At 34.8% G+C, this 18,363-nt stretch overlaps 1 protein-coding gene and 2 pseudogenes across 9 annotated transcripts in view; 2 read left to right on the forward strand and 1 right to left on the reverse strand.

The window, feature by feature from the left end:
* PRPF18 (pre-mRNA processing factor 18) overlaps positions 1–18,363 on the reverse strand; it is a 78,207-nt gene that overhangs the window by 49,244 nt on the left and 10,600 nt on the right. For 3 of the 9 annotated variants that reach the window (XM_077169379.1, XM_077169386.1, XM_077169383.1), the window contains exons 2-5: positions 13,208–13,285; positions 13,066–13,092; positions 10,324–10,428; positions 5,782–5,895 (exon numbers count right to left, since the gene is read on the reverse strand). In XM_077169379.1, the coding sequence (XP_077025494.1) occupies positions 5,782–5,895; positions 10,324–10,428; positions 13,066–13,092; positions 13,208–13,285 (324 nt within the window). Of the gene's footprint in view, positions 1–5,781; positions 5,896–10,323; positions 10,429–11,023; positions 11,164–11,771; positions 11,869–13,065; positions 13,093–13,207; positions 13,286–18,363 lie in introns of all 9 variants that reach the window. The other 6 variants (XM_077169382.1, XM_077169387.1, XM_077169384.1 and 3 more) reach the window with 3 other exon arrangements.
* LOC143691209 (transmembrane protein 69 pseudogene) lies at positions 1,493–2,539 on the forward strand (annotated as a pseudogene).
* On the forward strand, positions 6,393–6,536 carry LOC143643085 (U2 spliceosomal RNA; annotated as a pseudogene).

An 18,363-nucleotide genomic window follows, 5' to 3' on the forward strand; every position in this document is an offset into this window, starting at 1 on the left:
CCTTGCAGCTTCAGCTCGGCCTCACAGAATACTTGTACTGGAGGAGATCAGAAACCACTACTCGGAAGTCCAACTACCTAGAGACTGCCATTCTGTGAGGGAACACTAGACGGGTAAGACACGTTAAGAAAGAGAGGTCTGGCCAGCCCCTGGCTATCCCTGTCATTTCAACCCAGGAGCAGACAGCAGAGGGAAGACACCACTGAGCAGCCCAACCCAATCATCTTGAGGTGACTTCAGCCCAACCCTCACCTGACTGCAATCACATGGAAAGACTCTAACAAAAACAGCCCAGCTTAAAAGCCCAGCACACCAAGAACTATGAGGGATAATTACCTTAAGCTGCTAATGCTTGGGTGCTTTGTCACACAGTCACAGATAACCAAAGCAAATTTTACAAATACTTTTTTTAAGCCACTAGGTTTTGGGGTGCTTTGTTACTGAATTATAGACAACAACACCCATTGTTCAGTTACTGATGGAGTAAATAATAAAATGTTACTGGGGACACAGAACATCTGAACACCACCACCGTAACTGACATTTATAGAACTGTATAACTGAAGCATAAAATATAGTCTTTTCAAGTGTTCAGTGAGACATAAAACAAGTCGTGGTAACTTTAGAAGGGCTGAAATCATGCAGAATACATTCTCTGACCAAAATGGAATTCAATTAGAAATCAGTAACGAAAAGATATTTAAAGGTTCAGCAACACACTTCCATTAACCTATGAGTCAAAAATAGAGTCACAATTTTTAAAAAATTATCTTTCAAGTAGAAAGATAATGAAAACACCACACTGGTGTGATAAAGCAAAAGCACTGCATAGGATTAGAAGCAGTTACTATTAAGGAAGAATTTGCTGTGAGCCCATCCTGCAGGGCAAAGCTAAGTCACTTGATGGTTGGCAATCATGAAGCTAGGCTACCTGCAATCCAAAAGGATGAAAGAATGGGCTGACATAGGCCCCTGAGGTCTTATATTGTCATCCACTTTATCTTAGAGATGGAAGGACACTGAAAATTTAAATGTCCAGAGAGGGGAAGGGACTTGCCCAAGGTCCCATAGCTGAGAAATAAATAAAGATAAACCTGAGGGAGGACTGATTTAACTTGCTGGATCACCCCCCAACCCCAAGGTTCTTTTCATCACACTTTTCATGGAGAAGTGAAAACCCTGACCCTTGTGCTCTTTATTTCTAAATGAAGTTTCTAGGCCCTGCAAAGAGAATGGAAGTAGGGGCAGGGTTGTTGTGGTTTTTACGCTTTAATAATATTAAAAGTTAAGGACCCTAATGCTGAGTTAGATGTACCTTGTTGCGTCTAAAAAACCTGTTGCTTTGCAAAAGTAAAAAACGAGTTCCAGTGATGGCAAGCAATTTGACCAAGCCGCACTTGGCCTAGATTCCAAGACTCCTGCCTTCCTCTACCCCTAATAGTCTGAGATTGTTTCAACAAGCCTCTCTATCATCCCAAACTTGGAAGGGCAGGTTCCATTGGCTGGGAACTCTGGAATAGAAGTAAGGATGGTTGAGGGACCCCACAGATTCAGCTGCTTTAAAAGAATGGCTCTAAGGCTGAAATTCCAACTTGGGAACCAGTTAGCCCACGTCAAGCTCCACCCTAAGGAAATGGAAGTTGCTAAGCCCCACTAGCCTTACCTAAATGTCCTTTCACAGGCAGCTCAGCTCTCCATCTCCCAGCATGACACTGGTAATTGGTCATGAAAATACACTCATCAGAACTGCCAGGCATCTTCCTGAATAAGACTTTTCAATAGGGTCCAGTATGCTTTACTTCAGGCAGAAAATTTCTCAAGCATCTTCAAAGATGCCGAAGTACCCTTTCCCATTGGCAGTAGGAGCCAGCAGGAGAACAGACACACTTTCTCTCAAGACATTTCTCCAGCAGAACTTTTCCCCTTTGTTTCCAAGGCTTTGGCTCTTCTTGTTGTATTCAGTGTGTATGAATGAGAGGCAATGTTATCATACGTCTCCATGCCGTTTTATGAAGCAGAAGGAAGCAGTACTTCCAGCCAGGCTACCAAGCACGATCACTTACCTGCCTAACACCCCAAAGCTAGCACTATATATAACTCTGGCAGGACTAATCCCTTTTGTTGCTCCACCTCTGGTCATGATGATAACAAAGACTTACATCCCCTTATTAGCTTACTCTGATGGCTAATGGAGTCAGTTTCCTATCCTTCTTGAGAGGAGTCAGACAGGGTTTTGCTCTGCCAGAAACTAGTCCAGCCAAATCATACTTCCTTAATTTATCTAATAGTACAGCTCCTGTTTTGTTTTCATAGTTTGCCTTTCTTGTTTGTGAAAGATTCAGTGAAGCTGTAGTCATGATAATAGGTTTGGGGATAGTATTACACACTGAACTTTTTCTCTTGTTACATTATCCCAAATGGTTCAAATCCTTGAGGATAGTAGTCACTTTAGTAGACTTCTTTTCTTTTTATGATCACTTTACTAGTTAAAAATACATATTCAGAGAGAGGACCCAAGAGACCTAGTCAAGTAGAATAAATACAAAAACACTTTGTAGATATTAGCATGTTTGCTATAAGCCTTGTAAAGGCTGCATTTTGCCATCACTCTTTTCTTCTCGTTTGGCTCTTTGCCCCAACCAAATGATAATTTGTTCTTCACAAATTATTTTTCATTTTTAGAAATCGTTACTTCATAGTAATTACTTGAGTAAGAGTTTGGAAATCCACGACATATCCTATTCATGTAATATTTGATTACAGTTCTCATTCAGTCTTTTCATGAATTATACAGTCATCTACTTAGACACTTCAATATTTTGTCTTGAAAATGTAAAATAAAAAATGGTGAAAAATTAAAAAAACAGCAGTGCACAGAGAAAGTTTATAGCTTTAAATGATTACATAAGAAGAGTTTAAAAAACAATGATCTAAGTCTCTATCTTAAAGGTGGAGAAAAAAAGAGAACTTTTAACATGAAGGAGGAACAAATCAGAAAAAGCAGAAATCAATAAAACAGAAAAAATGACCAACAGAGAATGTCAATGAAATCAAAACTGGTTCATTGAAATGATCAATAAAAGTGCTCACCTAAGGAGACTGATCAAAGGAAAATACAAAAGGCACAAATCACCAATGTAGGAATGAAGGAGGGTATAGTACTACAACTACCATGAATATTAAAAGGACAATGAGAGAAAACTATAAACAATTTCACAATACCAAGAAAATTCCACTTGCTTTAAGTGGTGAATTCCAACAGTAAAGGAAGAACACAAATTTTTTTCAGAAAACAGAAGAGGAGGGAATATTTCCCAGCTCATTTTATGAGACCAGCATTATCTTGATTTCAATACCAAACAAGGGTATCACAACAAAAGAAAACTACAGCTACAGACCAGTATCCTTTATGAACATAAGTACAAAAATCGATAATAAAATCCTGGCAAATCAAATCCAACAATACTTAAATAGAAGGAAACATCCTCAGTCTGATGGGGTGGAGGGGTCTTAGAAAAACCTACAGATCACAACACACTTAATGGTGAAAGACATCGTTTTCTCTTTTAAAATCAGGCACAAGGCAAGGCTGCTCACTCTCACACCACTTCTATGCAACACTGTACTAGAGAGATCTTAATCAGTACAGTGAGCAAGAAAAGGGAATCAGAGACATTAAGGCTGGAAGGAAGTTTCTTGATTCACAGACAGTTGCTGGATACATAGAAAATCCTAAGTAATCTACCCATAAAAGATTAGGACTGATAGGTAAATAAACCAAGTTTACTATACAAATAGAATATAATAGAATATACAAATAGAATATAAATAGAATACTTCTATAAATAGAAGTAAATCAATTTTACTTCTATTTATTAGCAACGAACAACTAGAAAAGAAGATTTTAAAATACTACCTACAACAGCATCAAAAAATGCTGATGATCAAGTGTAACAGAGATCTACAACAGTTCTATACTGAAAACAACCAAGCACTGCTGGGAGGTATTAAAGAAAACTTAATTATACCACAAAATTTCATTGAAAGATTTGATTTTGTTAAGAGTGGCCATTCTACTTCTACCAAATTGACCTAAAAGTTAAAGCAATCCTTTTAAAAATTCTAACAGGCTTTTTTGTAGAAATTGATGACTCCATTTAAAAATTATAAAGAAATACAAAGGACTGAGAATAAACACAATAACCTTGAGAAAGAACAAGGTGAAGAACTTAAACTACCCAGCTTCAAAAGACTTACTGTAAAGTAATCAATTACTGTAATTTAATAAAAAGTGTTTTAACATAGCCTATAAAACTCTATCACTGAAAGAGAATAGAAAGCCCAGAAACAGATCTACATTTAAGACAGTAAATTGATTTTCAACAAAGGTACCAAGGAGTCAAAAGGAAAACAAGACCAATCTTTTAAACAAATGCTATAATAACTAGATAGCCATAGGTTTAATAAAATGAATCTCAGTCCCTACCCTCATACAATACACAAAAATTAATTTGAAATGGATCAGTGCCCTAAATGTAAAAGCTAAAACTACTAAGTTTCTAGAAAAATATTCAGAAGACTATCTCTTTGCAATCTTGGCACAGGCAAAGATTTTCTAAGCAGGATACAAAAAGCAATAAGCATAAAAGAAAAAAACTTCATCAAAATTGAAAACTTCTGCTCATCAAAAGACAATGTTAAGGGCCACGGTGGCTCAGCAGGCAGGAATGCTTGCCTGCGATGCCAGAGGACCCAGGTTCGATTCCCGGTGTCCGCCCATGTTAAAAAAAAAAAAAAAAAGACAATGTTAAGAGAATAGGTAGGTATACCATATACTAGGAGAAAATATTCACAAAACATAAATCCGTATATCTGACACAGGGTTTGCATCTGGCATATATAAAAAGTTTCAACAATTCAGTAATAAAAAGGCAAACAACCCAATTAAAAATGGAATAAGTCCTGAACAGACATTGTACAAAGGAAGATAGAGTCACTAACTCTGAAAAGATGCTCATCACTTTTGGTTATCAGGGAAATGTGAGTTGAAACTACAATGAAGTACTACTACACATTCGAGGGAATGGTTAAAATTAAAAGACTAACAATACATAAGTGCTGACACATTTCTAAATGTTTGGCAGTTTCTTGATAAAAAATTAAAAAAAAAATTATTATCCCACAATTCCACTTTAGGTACTTACCCAAGAGAAATAAAAATATACGCCCAAAAGAGATTTATATAAAAATGCTCATAGCACTTGGAAACAAACTGTGGTACTCATACAACTGAGTATTACTCAGCAATGAAAAGTTATAAATTGCTACCTACAATAACATAAATAAATCTAAAAAACATTATGATGAGCAGAAGAAGTCAGACACGGAAGAGTACACACTCCATAAATCCATCTATATGAAATAATAGTACAAACAAAATTAATCTACAGTGACAGAATTTAAAAAGGTGGTGCTCTAAAGGTTGGGGTGGAGTGGGGATAAGCATTGGAATTGGCTAAGGGTCTTTGGGAAGCTTTATAGTATGATGAACATGTTCTATATTTTTATAAGGGTAATGGTTATATGCTTTTATGTTTCTGTCAAACACATTGGACTATGTGCTTAAGAAATGTGTTTTCTTTTATTTAAAGAAAACACTCAGCAGCAATCCGGCAACTACTTTTTTTTTCATTTTTGCCTATAATAATGCAATTAATCAAATTCCCTATTATTCCAGTTTATGTGATACGATGATATGTTCCTAGCTTTGATGTGACTTACCTTGTTAACTTCTGGTGTGAGGATTTCTATCTTTCTTAATCGCTGAAAAGCATCATAGTCGGTTTCTCCAAATAATCTAATTGGTTCTCCTCTTTCTCTCAATCTCCTGATAACCTATGCAGAGAAAAAAATCCCCAGTAAATTATTTAGTTTTTGACAAAATGAAAGAAAACAAAGAAAGACTGCTTGATATGATCATGTAAAATTTAAAACTGCCATATGTCAAAATCAAATGATAGACTGATAAGTAGTATGCATTGTATGTGAACTTGACATAAACACACTCATGAAAATACATGTTTAATATATGTTTGTATGTTTTATATGTTGATTTATAAATCAATAAAAAGACCAATTTCAAAACAGAAAAATATCAATTCAATAAAGAGATACTAACGACCACTGGACTCTTGAAAACATACCCAATCTCACTAATAATCAGGTAACTGAAAGTTAAAACAAGATAACTTTTTCACCTATTGGTTTTGCAAGAATTGAAAAGAATGAAAATAATGTTTTTAAAGTGGCAAAGGCTAAGAAAAATTAAAATAAAGAGTTGACAGAATTACTAAGACAATGGCACTCATAAACTAAAAGTGGAACATATTGGTAAAGCTTCTTCATAAGAAATTTGCAATATCCATCAAAATGTAGAATAGAGGATTTTTGGAGCAGGGAGATGGAATAGGAACTTGCTCTGTCCACTCCGCGCATCGACCTGGTATTGCAGTACCTCCAGGAATGGTGCACCCCCTGTGGGGGAAACATGTATTGGTTCAAAAGATAGCTTTGTTTAAAGTTGGTGTTGTCGTCTCCTTATTTTCTCAGTCCTGATCTTTTTTTCTATTCCTAGCTGTCCTATTGAAGGCGTCAGGTTTTCCTGTCCTGTGTATACGCTTGGTTTTCTCCCACTCTTTATGCCTGGCAGTACCTGGCTGTTACAGCTGGCTCTCTAAGCTACTAACTGAACAACTCTTTTCATTACTTCTTACCCCTGTTGCTAATTCAAGTCACTGTTTCTGTTTGCTCCTATCCCTGTTAAAAAATAAATATTAAAAAAAAAATGTTGAATAGACACATCCTTTGAACAGAAATTCTTTTTCTAGGAAATTCCCTCATTAATAGACTCATACAGATGCATCAGGATGTATATATGTATAAGAAAAAGTTATCAGACTTCAATTAGAGATATGCATGAACCTGATTTGGAGAAGACTAAGGTAAATCAGAATACAGGGTTTATAAAGGATGATATCATCCATATTTTAAAACCTCACCTTCTGTGTCAGCCCAAAGTTAGGGATGTTTATTTAGTACAAAATTTATATTTTGGATAGTGTATTATCTAATTTAACTTGTACAATCAGTTTATTTGAACACCATAATCAAATGGAATCTTGAATATGGTGTGAGAGTCTATTGGTTTGTATAGGCTAGTGTGATGTCGCAATATATCCCAGAGTAAGTTGAGCAGAGAATAAAAAAGTATTCGCAAAGTCCCCTTGGGGGACTGGGGAAAAAGGAGGAAATAGTCAACTTTCCCATGTGGGGAATTCCGGATATTCTGACAAGCAGTGGGACAACCAAATCAACAGGATGAGCCCTCGATCTTGGGGTTTGGCCCTATGAAATGTATTCTTGCAAAGGAGAAGTCTACTTATAATTATGCCTAAGAGTCACCCCCAGAGAATCTCTTGTGTTGCTTCGATATGGCCTCTCTCTATAAGCCAATTCAGCAGGTGAACTCACCGCCTTCCTCTCTACATGGGACAGGATTCCCAGGGTATAAATCTCCCTGGTAACATGGGACAGAACTCCCAGGATGAGCCAGGACCCAGCATCATGGGATTGAGAAAGCCTTCTTGACCCAAAGGGGAAAGAGAAATAAGACAAAATAAAGTCTTAGTGGCTGAGAGATTTCAAACAAGAGTTGCGAGGTTATCCTGGAGGTTATTCTTATGCATTATACAGATATCCATTTTTAGTTTATGGTGTATTGGAATGGCTGGAGGGAAGTACCCAAAATTGCTGAGCTCTATTCCAGTAGCCTTGATTCCTGAAGATGACTGTGTATAACTAGATAGCTTTTACAATGTGACCGTGTGATTGTGAAAACCTTGTATCTGATGCTCTTTTTATCCAGGTGTGCCAGTTTGAAAGGATTCATGTTCCCTAGAAAAGCCACGTTTTAATCCTAATGAATCTTGTGGGAGCAACGGTTTCTTCTAATTTCTATTCAGTACTATAGGTTGGAAACTTGATAGGTTATCTACACGGAGATGTGACTTAATCAATTATGGGTATTAAACTTGATTAGATGAAGACATGTCTCCACCCATTCTATGTGGGTCTTAAATAGTTTACTGGAATCCTATAAAAGAGGAGACATTTTGGAGAGAACGAGGAGAGAGCTGCAGAACCATGACAGAAGAACGAGAGATCCACAGAGTCTACTAGCCAGCGACCTTTGAAGACGAAGAAGGAAATGCCTCCTGGGAAGCAAGAGGCCTGGAGAGAAAGCTAGCAGATGCCATGTTCACCATGTGCTTTTCCACTTGAGAGAGAAACCCTGAACTTCATTGGCTTTTTTGAATCAAGCTATCTTTCCCCGGATGCCTTCAATTGGACATTTCTATAGACTTGCTTTAATTGGGACAGTTACTTGGCCTTAGAACCCTAAACCCGTACCTTTTTAAACTCCCCTTTTTAAAAGCCATTTTATTTCTGGTATATTGCATTCTGGCACCTAGCACACTAGAATACCAGGGTATGGACAGATGAGTAAAAAAATAAGGATAATAAATAAATAACAGGGGGGAGTAAAGGGTAAAAAAATAGGTTGACTGAAATACTAATGGGGGAGGGGCAAGGGGTATGCAATGTATGAGTTTTTTTTTTCTTTTTTCTTTTTATTTCTTTTACTGGAGTGATGCAAATATTCTAAAAATGACCATGGTGATGAATACATAACTATGTGATGATACTGTGAGCCAATGATTGTATACCATGTATGGAATGCATGTGTGTGAAGATTTCTCAATAAATGTATTTTTTAAAAAAAGATGTATGCATAAGGATGATCACTTTAGCACTGCTTATAACAGCAAACAACTAAAAATGACCTACATATCCATCGGTAGTAGCCAATAAATTACAGAACTACTAAAAATAATAGCTAAATGTATTGAGGGCTTACCCCCAAGTACTACTATAAGTAATATTCATGTATTGCCTCATTTAATCTGAAAATCTCATGAGGTAGACCACTATTATTATCCTCATATGTAGATAAAGAAATCAAGGAACAGAAAGGCTAGGTCACTCATTTACCATTTTAAACTTTCAGGTACATTTGTGTATGTGTGTGTGTGTGTGTGTGCATGTGCACACAAGCACACCAAAGTAAAATGGTCCTCAAAACACATTTTCAAGTGAAAAAAAGTATAAATGTGAATGATTTCAGGGTGCATGGGTGGTTTCAGTGGTAGAATGCTCACCTTCCATGTAGGAGACCAGGTTTGATTACCAGACCATGCACCTCCCCTACCCCCAAAAAAGTGAATGATTTCATTTATGTGAAAGGGGAGGAAAAGAAAAAAGTATACTTAGAGTTGATACATGTCTATAAAGATCTCTGTACAAGGATGCCCATTTAGTATTATTTATAGCAGGGAAATGTCATTCCAAATTAAATGATCACTAATAAAGAATTGGTTTTAAAAATATAACAATACAAATAAACAGTGAGAAAATAGCCATTAAAAATGATGTAATATGACTGTGTGATTGTGAAAACCTTGTGTCTGATGCTCCTTTTACCTACCTTGTCAACAGATTAGTAGAACATATGGAATAAAAATAGATAGTAAGGGAAACAATTGTTAAAATAAATTTAGTTTGAAATGCTAGTGATCAATGAAAAGGAGGGGTAAGGGGTATGGTATGTAAAATTTTTTTTTTCTGTTTTTATTTTTCTGTTGTCTTTTTATTTCTTTTTCTGAATTGATGCAAATGTTCTGGGAAATGACTATGAGGATGAATATGCAACTATGTGATGATATTGTGAATTGCTGAGTGTATGTATTGGGAATGTTTGTGTTTCGTTCTTGTAATTTTTTTTTTAGTTAATAAAAAATTTAAAAAAAAAATGATGTAGATCTCTATATTTTGACCTGAAAAGATTTACAGTTAAATAAGGGAGGGGAAAGTAAGTTACAAAATAGTACATTATTTAACATAATTTAGACAAATAATACTTAAGTATAAATATTTAGATTATTTTAAGTATACCCATTTAGAATATACATGTTTATACTTAGAAGTTTAGAATGATATATTACAAAAAAAAATTAAGATAATAGTATCAAGAAAAGCAGAGATTAATTCAGAACATAATGAAAATAACAATCTAGCTACACAGCATTTAATAAGCTATCTTATATGGGAAATAATGGCATATCACTTACTGAAAGAATGGATAAATAAATGCAAACCCAGTAGAGATTTTTCTTTTATTCACTGATCATTCAGATATAAACTTACTTCTTGCCTTGAAAGAGTCATGGGTAGCTTTTCCTCTGCCAGTTCAAGTTCTAATACCGGATTTGATGAAGTTAACGGTTTCTGGTCCTCCTCTTTTGGCTGTATCTGTATTAATAGCCAAAAGAAATGAAATTTACCTTTCAATATAGAACACAGATCATAGTTACCATTCTATTGTCTTAGTGCATTTTAAACACTGAAGGTTTCTTAAACATTCCTCTGGAGAAAGGGCTGACAATAAATGCATGTTTTACAAGCTCATCAAATTCATTCTTTCAGTGGTACCACAAATAGAAAGCATGGACACAGCAGACAGCATTCTTACTATAAAAGAATGACATAATAGCTTCCAAAATAAAAAACTTAATATGGCTGAAATTTTGACTCATTTTTTTCCCTAGAATCTGAAGAACTGGTTTTTTTTTCCTTAAAAACAATCAAATTGTTTCTCCTCTTTGAGAAAAATCACTTCCCAGGATAATACGGCTCTGGCTTCAAAATGAAGACTGAAGAAAAAAAACAACAAAAACTCATGACACATCTATTAGCTCCTCCTAGCCTACTTTTTGAAACATATCATTCACACAAAAGTCACTGGTGGACAACTAGAAAAATTCTCAATGCTATCCAAAACTTGTCCTCAACCTGAGCTATGAACTGTGCAGAAAAATAATTTTTAAAAGCACCTCTTTACTCATACCAGACAAGGAAAGAATGGAAACTCTTGCTCATATGAATCTGCAGAGAAAAAAATCCCTCCATACATGTTCTTGAGTGTCCTGTCCAACTCACAGTTCAGGAAAATTGAGCTCAATAATTTATAAGCCCCCACTGTGTGGTCTGCAAAAAAGATATTGAAACATGGTTTCCCATTTGAACAAAACATATATTTAAAACACTAAGAATAGCAGGAAGATTAAAAGAATGTAAAAAAAAAGATCAACATTAAGAACAAAATCCATATTCAATTAAAGAAAGCTATCTAGCTAAAATTATATAATTTACAAAGTTACAGTTTATGTGTGAATGTTACATTTATCAGTGTTAATAGTGCTAATAGAAAATTAAGGTGAAAAAGCTAAATTTCAATATTTTCACAGGTCAAATCAGCATCAAGTCTTATAAAATAAGCTAGTTTTTATAAAATAATGAAAGTAATACTACATTTTCATCAGTACCAAGAAGGAAAAATTTAAAACATTATTAGAAAGGAACATTGCACTTTCTTTTTAAGCACATCAAAACAGTTATTACTCCAAATATCTCAGGACTAAAAGCATTTTTAATTACACAATGTCTAAGACATTTTGTCAGCTGGACAAAGCACTACTTTCCCAATAATTACTCTGCATTGGGGTTTCCCTCTGTTTAAGAAAGGAAACAGTTTCAAATCACTGAGTAAATCTAAACAAAACAAAAGCTACCATTATTTTAAATTATTTTCCCACCTTTTCAAAAAGCTGAAAATGTTCAAATTTAAGGATGTGGGAATGCAACACGTCAGCAGATTAACTCCAGGTAAAGGATTCTTCTTTCAGGACAAGTCTGACTTAGACAATGTCGGACAAGCAAAAGATGACACTTCTTGTCAACACTTACTCAGTGGTTATTTACATAAAGTTTATTTTAGTTTTCTAAACTGAAAGCAAACAAAATCAATATATTTATGGAAAATAAAATATAAACTTTCAAATTTAAAAACTTTTCAGAGGGTACATGGGTGGTTCAGTGGTAGAATGCTCGCCTTTCATGCGGGAGACCAGGTTCGATTCCTGGATCATGTACCCCCCCAAAAAACCCAAACTTTTCAGAAATATAACATTTCCCTTCAACACTTGTCCTCTCCCCATAAAAAAAAAGAACCAAATGCATATACATACCATTTGAATTCCTCATGCTTCTTTCTAGAAATGCTATGCCAGATAAATTAATTTTCAGAACTCTCCTCAATACATGCACAAGAGTATTTATTATTTTCATATTAATGTTTCAAGAGCAAAAAGTTTATTTCAAATTCATGCTCTGACAAAGCATTGAGAGAAAAAATTGTTTTCAAAATTGTTAAACTAGATATAGTTTTTATTAAAATTTAATTTAAACTTAAAATTTATGTAAATTTAAAATTTATTAATTTAAATACAACTTTTCCACCTCATAAGCCTTCAACCCCTCCAAATGAAAACTCCAACAGGTTATCAACTGGTAATTTCAAAGACAGTATCAGTCATGCTTCTAAATTATACAAGCAAAGCCTTCCGGACAACTCATGTGTTTCTAGAAAACATACAAAGTTTACATTTTCTACCCAGTAGACTGAGTAACATTTGATAAGTGAGATCTTATCACACAAAAGCATATAAATGTTACATGGAACTGTATTTCAGGCAAAGGGACTTAAGGCCAAAGGAATTATAAACAATGTAAACATAAAGTCAATGGCTTGAAATATTCAGAAGAAAGTTAACACTACTGTTGCTGAACGAATAAAATGTTTAGAACCCTTTAAAAATATACTTTCATCGGAGAGGTAGGGAGAGCAATGGTGGTGGTGATGAAAATGAGGTGGTATCAGATTGAGGATTAATTAAAAAAAAAAAAAAAAAGAGAAAAAGTCAAGCTTTGATCTCAAGCCACTTCATGCTGCCCACAAAAAGCCAAACCATTCCAGGCCAAAAGTCATGCATGTATTTTCCTGAATTCAAGATATAAAAAAAGAGCAAAAACAAAACAAAAAACTCATACCTCTCCAGATGGCTTCTCATTTATAGGCTAATGTATAATATTGATAAATTGAACAGAGATCAATAATTTTGTCACTTTAACAACAGTTGTAAAAATTTAAACTCAAAAACAAAAAATTTAATATAAAAGCAAAGATTCATACCTTGTAGCCACATCTTTCAAAATATGCTTCCTCCTCTTTTTTCGCAAGTTCGCTACGCTTGAAATATTTTTTATTTTCCTATTAAAAAAAGATTAGTTAATAACATTATTGAACAAAATCTCATGTCCAACAGAAAAAAAAGTTTAGAAATCTGAAAATGCACTTCGTTTCAAGAACTTAGTACATTATTTTGGTTCAAGAGAGATTAATAACACCAAAGATGCACCACCCCATCCCCAGTCTAGGTAGTGATACATAATAAATACTGTTAAAGAAACATATTTCTTGCAGTACCATTTTCACAGGTAGGTCCAACAGCAAAGAAAAGAAACCAACAATATTTTAAAATTGTTCACAATGTTTTAATTTCTCAATGTTCCCTAACAGAAACAATCAAACAAAAATTATGGCATATGTAGCCAACATTTTAAATCCCATTACTGAGAGAACTCCAAGACCGTGCCCAAATTCTTTTTGTTACGTGGAATCTTACTGTATCAATCAATTCTTAAAATAATCTAGATACAGATCTTAGAGAGTATTTATTAAAAAGATTTTTTAAAAATATGATTTGATGTTATAAGACAAGCTCTATATCTACCACTGCCTATTTATTAAAAGGTAATTATTTGTACATTACATGTAAAACACCCTCATTTTAAAAATCTACAGCCCCTATTTGTTATTATCTGCAACTCTGCTCTTGGATGCTATTCCACTGACAACTTTGCTCAAAAAAAAAAAAAAAAGATACTGCTGTACTTCATTAGCAACTATAATAGTGCCTCAATAATATTTCTACGCATGTATTTAGCACCCAACAATTCCAAAGCTCATTCATTCAGGAAGTGATCATCAACGGAGGCCAAAACCATTATAGGAAAGTTAAATGTTGGTGGGAATGAAAGATGGTGCAGCTACTCTGAAAAATAACTTATTGATTCCTCAAAGTTAAGTACAAAATTACCATATGGCCCAGCAATCCAACTTCTAGGTATATACCCAAAACTGAAAGCAGGCACTCAAACAGATATGTGTTTGAACACTGATGTTCATCATAGCATTATTCACAGTTGCCAAAAGGTTCAAGTAACCCAGATGTCCATCAACAGATGACAGACAATTAGATCTGGTATATGCATGCTATGGAATATTATTTGGCCATAAAAAGAAATGAAGCTCTGATACATGCTAAAACATAGGTGAACCTTGAAGACATTGTGTTGCGTGAAATGTGCCAGAGACCAAAAGATAAATATTGTATGATCCCACTTATATGAAACGAGCAGAAAATGCAAATTCATAAAGACGACACTAGAATACAGGTTACCAGGGACCAGGTGGAATGAGAAATGCGGAGTTTATGTTCAGTTGATACGGAGTTTCTGTGAACCCTAACGTAAACTATGGGCTAAAGTTATAATTATAATACTGTTTCATCAATTGTAAAAAGAATATCATCACATTAATGTAAAATGTTAATAATAGGGAAAACTGCATGAGAAGAGGATATATGGGAACTCTGTACTTTCTGCATGATTTTTCTGCAAACCTACTTTTACTCTATTTAAGAAAGAAAGAAACCAAGAATCATAACAAACAAATGCAACAAAGGATCTTTGTTTTGGTCCCAATGTGAATAAAACAACTGTAAAACACATGTCTAACATATCTATTTTTTTATTCAATTGGGAATACTTGAACATGAGAGGATTATTTGAGAGATTAAGGATCTATTTTTAAGTTTGTTGGGTGTCATATTTTGGTTATATAAGAATGGGTCCCAAGAACAGATATAGTATGATTTCCCTGTTATGACACTGATAAAGAGGGCAAACTTCGATCACATGGCCAAGGAAAAAATCTGTACTCATATATGGCAATGAACTAGATGTTGCATTTCTGCAACTAGAATACACAAATGACTTCATAAGCAATGACTTTCATATGTTTCACATTTTTAACATTGACCATTCATAATATTCTACAAAAGAGAAAAAATTTTTAAAAGTGTCCTGATTTTCTAGAGCTATGTGTGTTAGTGGTGAAATTGACAAGAGGACAAGGATTTGTTTTAAAACACAATGCAGCAGGATAGAGGGAAGGCAAAAGAGAAGAGACAAAGAATGTGTGCCAAATAATTTTTTTTTAATTTAGGTAAGGCTATACATATGTTCATCATACTTTATTTCTGTGTATCTTTAAAGCTTTCACATTAAAAAGTTTTTAAAAGCACTTTCATTAACTCAATAAACATTTACCTACTTTATCTACCAAACTTCCAAGCCCAGTTTACAGAGGAAGACATCACCTAGGACAAGGAACATCAAAACTACCCTGTGAGAAAGATGGAGGTAAATAACATCAATCTCATTTAGAGATAACAGAATAGGAGAGGTTAGGTGGCATTTCAAGAATTTAGTTAGTAAGCCTTAAGGATAACCAAGCCAGGACTAGAATGGTGGACCTTAAATTCTTTGTAATGATGTAGCATTCCAAGCTACAATTCTTTACTCCCCAAATGTTATTTCAGCATCCTAAACTATTCCTTCTGACTAGTATGTAATAATTATAGCTCAGATAAATCAGCTGACAAACACATATCAGTATCTTCTCAGAAAAGGTTGATAAATAGGAAGTAAAAGAATTCTCCTAGCCAGAGTCCATGATCCAATCTCAGCAATACTTAAACTACCATATCTCAATTTCATTGAACAGACCTAACAAAATAGTAAGCATAAGAGCAGCAATTCTCAAAGTGTGGTCCAAAGACCCCTGGAGGTCCCCAAGACCCTTTCAGAGTTTACACAGGTGAAATTTATGTTTATCATACTACTGAGATGTATCTTTATCACTGTGCTCACATTTCCACCGAAAGTACAAAAGCCAATGGTAGGGAAAACTACAGGAATCTCAGCATGAATCAAGGCAGCGGAACCAAACTGTACCAATCGTCATATTCTTCCCCACCTTATGCTTTGGAGAACAGGGAGGGGAGGGCGGTCAGTTTCTCTTAAGAATACCCGATGATTTTCTTTTGGTCCCCAGTGTACTAGAGCAGCTAGAAGAAAAAATGAAAAATCGTGGAACTGTAACCCATACTAAACTTTAAAATTTGTTGTATAACTACTTCTTAAAATGTACTTCGAAATTTATTGCTTTTTTGTATGTAAGTTATCTTTTACAATTAAAGAAAGTAAAAAAAAAAAGAATGCCCATGATAAAGCAGTAAAAATTTTACTAAATTACTAAATCTTGATCCTTGAGATCATGATCTTTTTAAGGTTTTTTTTTTTTTCCCCGCAGAGGCAGGGCACAGGAAATCGAACCTGGGTCTCCAGCATAGCAGGCAAGAAATCTGTCACTGAGCCACCGTTGCCCCCCCAAGATCCATGGATTTCTATGAACAAAAAAGTTTACTAACATAGCTTCAGAATCCAGATTGCAACTAATTTTTAAGAAACTTAGTACTTTTCTAGTTTTCAAGCAGTAATAAAAGAACATACATAACTGTCTAAAAAGATCACTAAAATGTTACTTCTTGCAACTATGTATCCATTGAGGATGAATTTTTCCTTACATACTTGACCAAAAATAACATATCACAACAGACCAAAGAAGCAGACAGGATAATCCATCTGTCTTCCAATATGCCAGAGTGAAGTATTTATAAAACTACAAAACAATGTCATTCTTTTCCTTAAATTTCTTTTGTTTTAGAAAATAGTCAGCTTCCATAAAAATGCAGTACTTATGTTAACATATGATGGGTTTATTGTTATATTTCTATTTGGATTATAAACAAATATTTTTAAGTTTGTTTTAATTTCTAATACAGAAATTATCAATAAATGTATCTGACTTTTTTTAAACCTTTATTCAATAGTATGCTTCTTTTCTTGTCAAAAATAACATATATACAAAAAAGCAATTCTAAGCACACTGCAACAATTAGTTGTAGAACAGATTTCAAAGTTTGGTATGGGCTACGTTTCCACAATTTTAGGTTTTTACTTCTAGCTGCTCCAAGACACTGGAGACTAAAAGAAATATCAATTTAATGATTCAGCAATCATACTTATTTTTTAAACCCTATCTTCTCTGTATAACTCCACCATCACCTTTGATCTTTCTTTCACTTTTTAGGGGTATTTGGGCTATGGCCAATCTAACCTTTTCACATTGGAAGGGCTGTCAGTAATATGGGAAAGTCTCTAGAGAGGCTGACCCCTCTGCATTTCAGGACTTACGTGGTCCAGGGACCCATTAGGAGGTTGTAGGTTTCTGGAAAGTTATCCTAGTGCATGGAATCTTTGTAGAATCTTATAAAAGTGTTCTTTATGATTGGCAGGAATGGTTTTGGTTAGGGGTTGGCAAGTTATGATAGGTAGCAATGTCTAACTAAAGCTTGCATAAGTGACCTCCAGAGTAGCCTCTCAAATCTATTTAATTCTCTCAGCCACTGATACCTTATCTGTTACATTTCTTTTCCCCCTTCTTGTCAGAATGGAACTGTTGATTGCACACTGCCAGGACCAGGCTCATCCCTGGGAGTCATCTCTCACACCGCCAGAGACTTTTACCCCTGGATGTCATGTCCCATGTAGGGGAGAGGGCAATGATTTCATATTAAGAGTTGGGCTTAGAGAGAGTGAGGCCACAACTGAAGAACAGAAGAAGTCCTCCAGAAGAACTCTTTCTTAGGCATACCTATAGGTAGGCTAAGCTTCTCCGATTAGCTTCATAAGCTTCACAAGAGCAAGCCTCAAGATTAAGGGGTTGGCCCATTAATTTGGATGTCCCTAATGTTTGACATGGTATCAGGGATTTCCCCTGTGTTAAAGTTTAATATTTCCATATTTTTTCTCCCATCCCTCAAGGGACTTTGCCAATACTTTGTGATTATCTGCTTAATATATTCTGGGATTTATGCAGGCATTAAATTAAGCTATATAGGATTAAAGGCCCTCATTCTTATTCTGGTCTCCCTGTGTTTGGATTATTTAAATTATCTTTCTAGACAAGTTGAGTTACATTAAGTGGTACAAAAAATTTAGGTTCTGGACAAAATGAATGTTTCTTCCTTTGGTCTCAAAGAGTAGATGAGGTTCTAAAATACAGACAATTAACCCTATATTCTGAATTACCTTAATCCC

Source organism: Tamandua tetradactyla, chromosome 7, assembly GCF_023851605.1.
Source record: "Tamandua tetradactyla isolate mTamTet1 chromosome 7, mTamTet1.pri, whole genome shotgun sequence".
Lineage (NCBI taxonomy): Eukaryota > Metazoa > Chordata > Mammalia > Pilosa > Myrmecophagidae > Tamandua > Tamandua tetradactyla.